Source organism: Nicotiana tomentosiformis, chromosome 4, assembly GCF_000390325.3.
Source record: "Nicotiana tomentosiformis chromosome 4, ASM39032v3, whole genome shotgun sequence".
NCBI lineage: Eukaryota > Viridiplantae > Streptophyta > Magnoliopsida > Solanales > Solanaceae > Nicotiana > Nicotiana tomentosiformis.
The window spans coordinates 87,896,881-87,900,337 of NC_090815.1; the positions used below are offsets into that span (position 1 = coordinate 87,896,881).

Consider the following 3,457-nt stretch of genomic DNA (forward strand, 5'->3'; position numbering starts at 1 on the left):
AAAGTGCAAAGGAAAAGTATTAAATAGGGGAACGAAAATCTAGATAGCAAAACAACCGGTCGGATCGTTACATTCCCTTCCCATTGTCATTTTATATATTTTACTTGCTACTTTTGTTGCTTTATGTATATATATCTGTACATGATTTTAGTAGGTATTTTATCTTAGCCTTGCCACTACCTCGTCGGGGTTAGGTTCGGTGCTTACAGAGTACATTGGGTCAGTCATGCTATACTTCTACACTTCTTTGTGCAGATTCTGGAGTTTGTCCAGGTGGCATTTAGCCGAGTTGCTGCCCTGATACATCTATAGTTGGAGACTTGAGGTGAACCTGCATGGCAATCGTAGTCCTTGAAGTCTATTTCTTTATCCAGTTGTACTTTTTATTCTACTTGAAAAGTTGTAATTCCTTCAGACATTGGTTGTAACACTTTTTAGTATGCTCATATACTTGTGACACCAGATTCCGAGTTTTGGCTAGTCAATGATGGAATTATTATTATCTATTTATGAATTATACAGCTTTAACTCTTATTATACTACTTTCAATTGTCTAAAAATGATAAGTTGTGTACTAATTTTCGCTTTCCTAGAAAGTGGACGTTATCCGCCATCATGGCCATGCAGTTGGGGATTTCGGGTCGTGATAAGTTGATATCAGAGTACTAGGTTTCCTAGGTCTCACGATTCATGAGAAAGATTAGTAGAGTCGGGAGGATCGGCACAGGGACGTGTGTACTTATCTTCTAGAGGCTATAAGGCTTTAGAAAAAAACTTCGCTTCTTTCTTTCTCTATCGTGCGATATTATTCTATCACTGAAGTTTGAACCATTCTATTCTTGTTCTTTCGCAGATGGTGAGGACACGCACAACATCCCCAGCCGGTCAGGAGTTGGATCCCCAGGTTGCTGACACTACCAGGGGTATGGGCCAAGGTCGAGCTAGAGGTAGAGGTAGAGCTTAGTCTAGAGCACGTGCAACAACACTTACTACAAGGCCTCAGTTCGAGCAGTAAGAGGAGGTCCCTGTTTAGAGCATACCAGTTGGACCAACTCTGGTCCTAGAGGGGTTTATTGCCACCCCAGTACCTTAAGATGCTCTAGTCTGACTGGTAGGCCTTATGAAGAGTGTGGCCCAGGTCGGTGCGTTTCCTGTAGCACTACTTGTCTCTAAGGCTGGAGGAGGAGCCTAGACTCTCGTTACTCACACACAAGAGCAGGTGGCTCACGGATATTAGATTCTTACAATTCCATCAGTTGGAGTAGTTCAGCCTGTCATTGTTACATAGCCCGGGGAGAGGCCTGCTATGTCGTTAGAGGGGTTGAATAGATTGGACAAGTTCACAAAGTTATTTCCTATTCCCTTTGGTGGCACAAATTCTAAGGACACATAGGATTTTATAGATTGTTTCCATGAGGTGTTGCGCAACATGGGTAAAGTGGAGTTCAACAGGTGGTGGCAAGACTATGTTCGAGGCAGACCATCAAGTTCACCTCCACTCGCTTAGGACCAGTTTTCACAGTTATTCATGGAGAAGTTCATCACTTTTACTCTGATAGAGAAGTACCGCAACCAATTTGAGCGCCTCCAGTAGGGTAGCATGATGGTTACCCAGTACGAGACCAGATTTCATAGATTTATCTCGCCATGTAGTTGTCTTGATCCCTACTGAGAGGGAGAGAGTGAGTAGATTCATTGATGGCCTTACTTTTGGTATTAGGCTACAGATGGAAAATGAGACTATGGATGATATTTCTTTCCAGCGAGTTGTAGAATTTCTAGATGGATCGAGAGGATTCGTGGTCAGGGTAGGGAGGTAGTATCTGACAAGAGGCCTCATCATTTTATTGGTTTCAGTCGTGACTCGTCTGTAGGAAGAGGTTTATTTGGTAGTGGTCATCCTCCCAAGCCGATCCAGTCAGTGCTTCAGGTATCTCACAGTACTTCGGGTAGTCGTGGTTCTTATGGGTATCATCTTGAGCAGCTAGCCTACAGTGCACTTTTAGCTCCGGTCAGTGCACTTCTGACTCAAAGTTATCAGGGTGGTTATTTAGGTCGACAAGGTCAGTAGTCACAATCGACGACTTGTTATACTTATGCAGACTTGAGGTACTTCACGAGGTTTTGTCCTAGATCACAGAGCAGCATGCCACAACAGGGTACTCGTGCCATGGTTCCAGCATCGGTTGCTCCACCTCCCATTCAACCAGCTAAGGGAACAGGTCAGGTTGCCTGAGGTGGTAGTCAGGCCATTAGAGGTGGAGGCCATCTAGGGAGAGGCCATCTGAGAGGTGGAGGTCAGAGTGGTAGGGCTCAACCCCATTTTTTATGCATTTCCAGCTAGACCTGAGGCATAGCCATCTGATGCGGTCATCACATGTATTATTCCAGTTTGCCATAGAGATGCATCGGTTTTATTTGATTCGGGCTCTACATATTCCTATGTGTCATCCTATTTTACCTAATATATGGATGTGTCTCTTGATTCTTCGAGTGCTCCTATTTATGTGTCTATGCCTGTGGGAGATTATATTGTGGTAAACCGTGTTTATTGTTCGTGCATAGTCTCTATCATGAGTTATGAGACTAGAGTAGATCTTCTTTTACATAGCATGGAAGACTTTGATGTTATCTTGGGCATGGACTGGTTGTCACCATATCATGCTATCTTAGATTGTAACGCCAAGAATGTGACATTAGCTATGTTGGGGTTTCCTCGATTGGAGTGGAGAGGGGCTCCTGGTCATTCCACTAGTAGGGTCATTTCTTATGTAAAGACTCGACGTATGGCCGAGATGGGGTGTCTGGCATATTTAGCCTATATTCGTGATCCTAGTGTGGAAGTTCCTTCTATGTATGTGGTACCAGTTGTGCACGATTTTTCAGAGGTGTTTCTTATAGATTTGTCGAGGATGCCACCCGATAGAGATATTGACTTTTGCATTGATTTGGTTCTAGGCACTCAACCCTATTTATACCGCACCATATCATATGGCACTAGTTGAGTTAAAAGAAATGAAGGAGCAATTGTAGGATTTTCTTGATAAGGGATTCATTAGACCTAGTGTCTCACCTTGGGATGCACCAGTGTTGTTTGTGAAGAAGAAGGATGGAACGATGAGGATGTGTATAGATGATCGGCAATTGAACAAGGTCACTATCAAGAACAAGTATCCGTTGTCGAGACTTGATGACTTCTTTGATCAGCTTCGGGGTGCCAAGGTATTTTCCAAGATTAAATTGAGATCTGGCTATTATCAGTTGAAGGTTAGGGCATTGGATGTCCCTAAGACAGCTTTTCGAACTCGGTATGGTCACTACGAGTTTTTGGTGATGTCATTTGGCTTGACTAATGCCCCAGCAGCCTTTATGGATTTGATGAACCAGGTGTTCAAGCCCTATATGGATTCTTTTATGATTGTCTATATTGAAGATATTTTGGTTTACTCCAGCAGTC

At 43.3% G+C, this 3,457-nt stretch overlaps 1 protein-coding gene across 1 annotated transcript; it reads left to right on the forward strand.

Annotated features, from left to right (window-relative positions):
- The first annotated feature begins 2,468 nt into the window (after positions 1 to 2,468).
- LOC138910090 (uncharacterized) lies at positions 2,469 to 3,005 on the forward strand. The gene has a single exon (XM_070201312.1). The coding sequence runs from the start codon at positions 2,469 to 2,471 to the stop codon at positions 3,003 to 3,005; it is 537 nt and encodes a 178-aa protein (XP_070057413.1).
- The last annotated feature ends 452 nt before the right edge of the window (positions 3,006 to 3,457 follow it).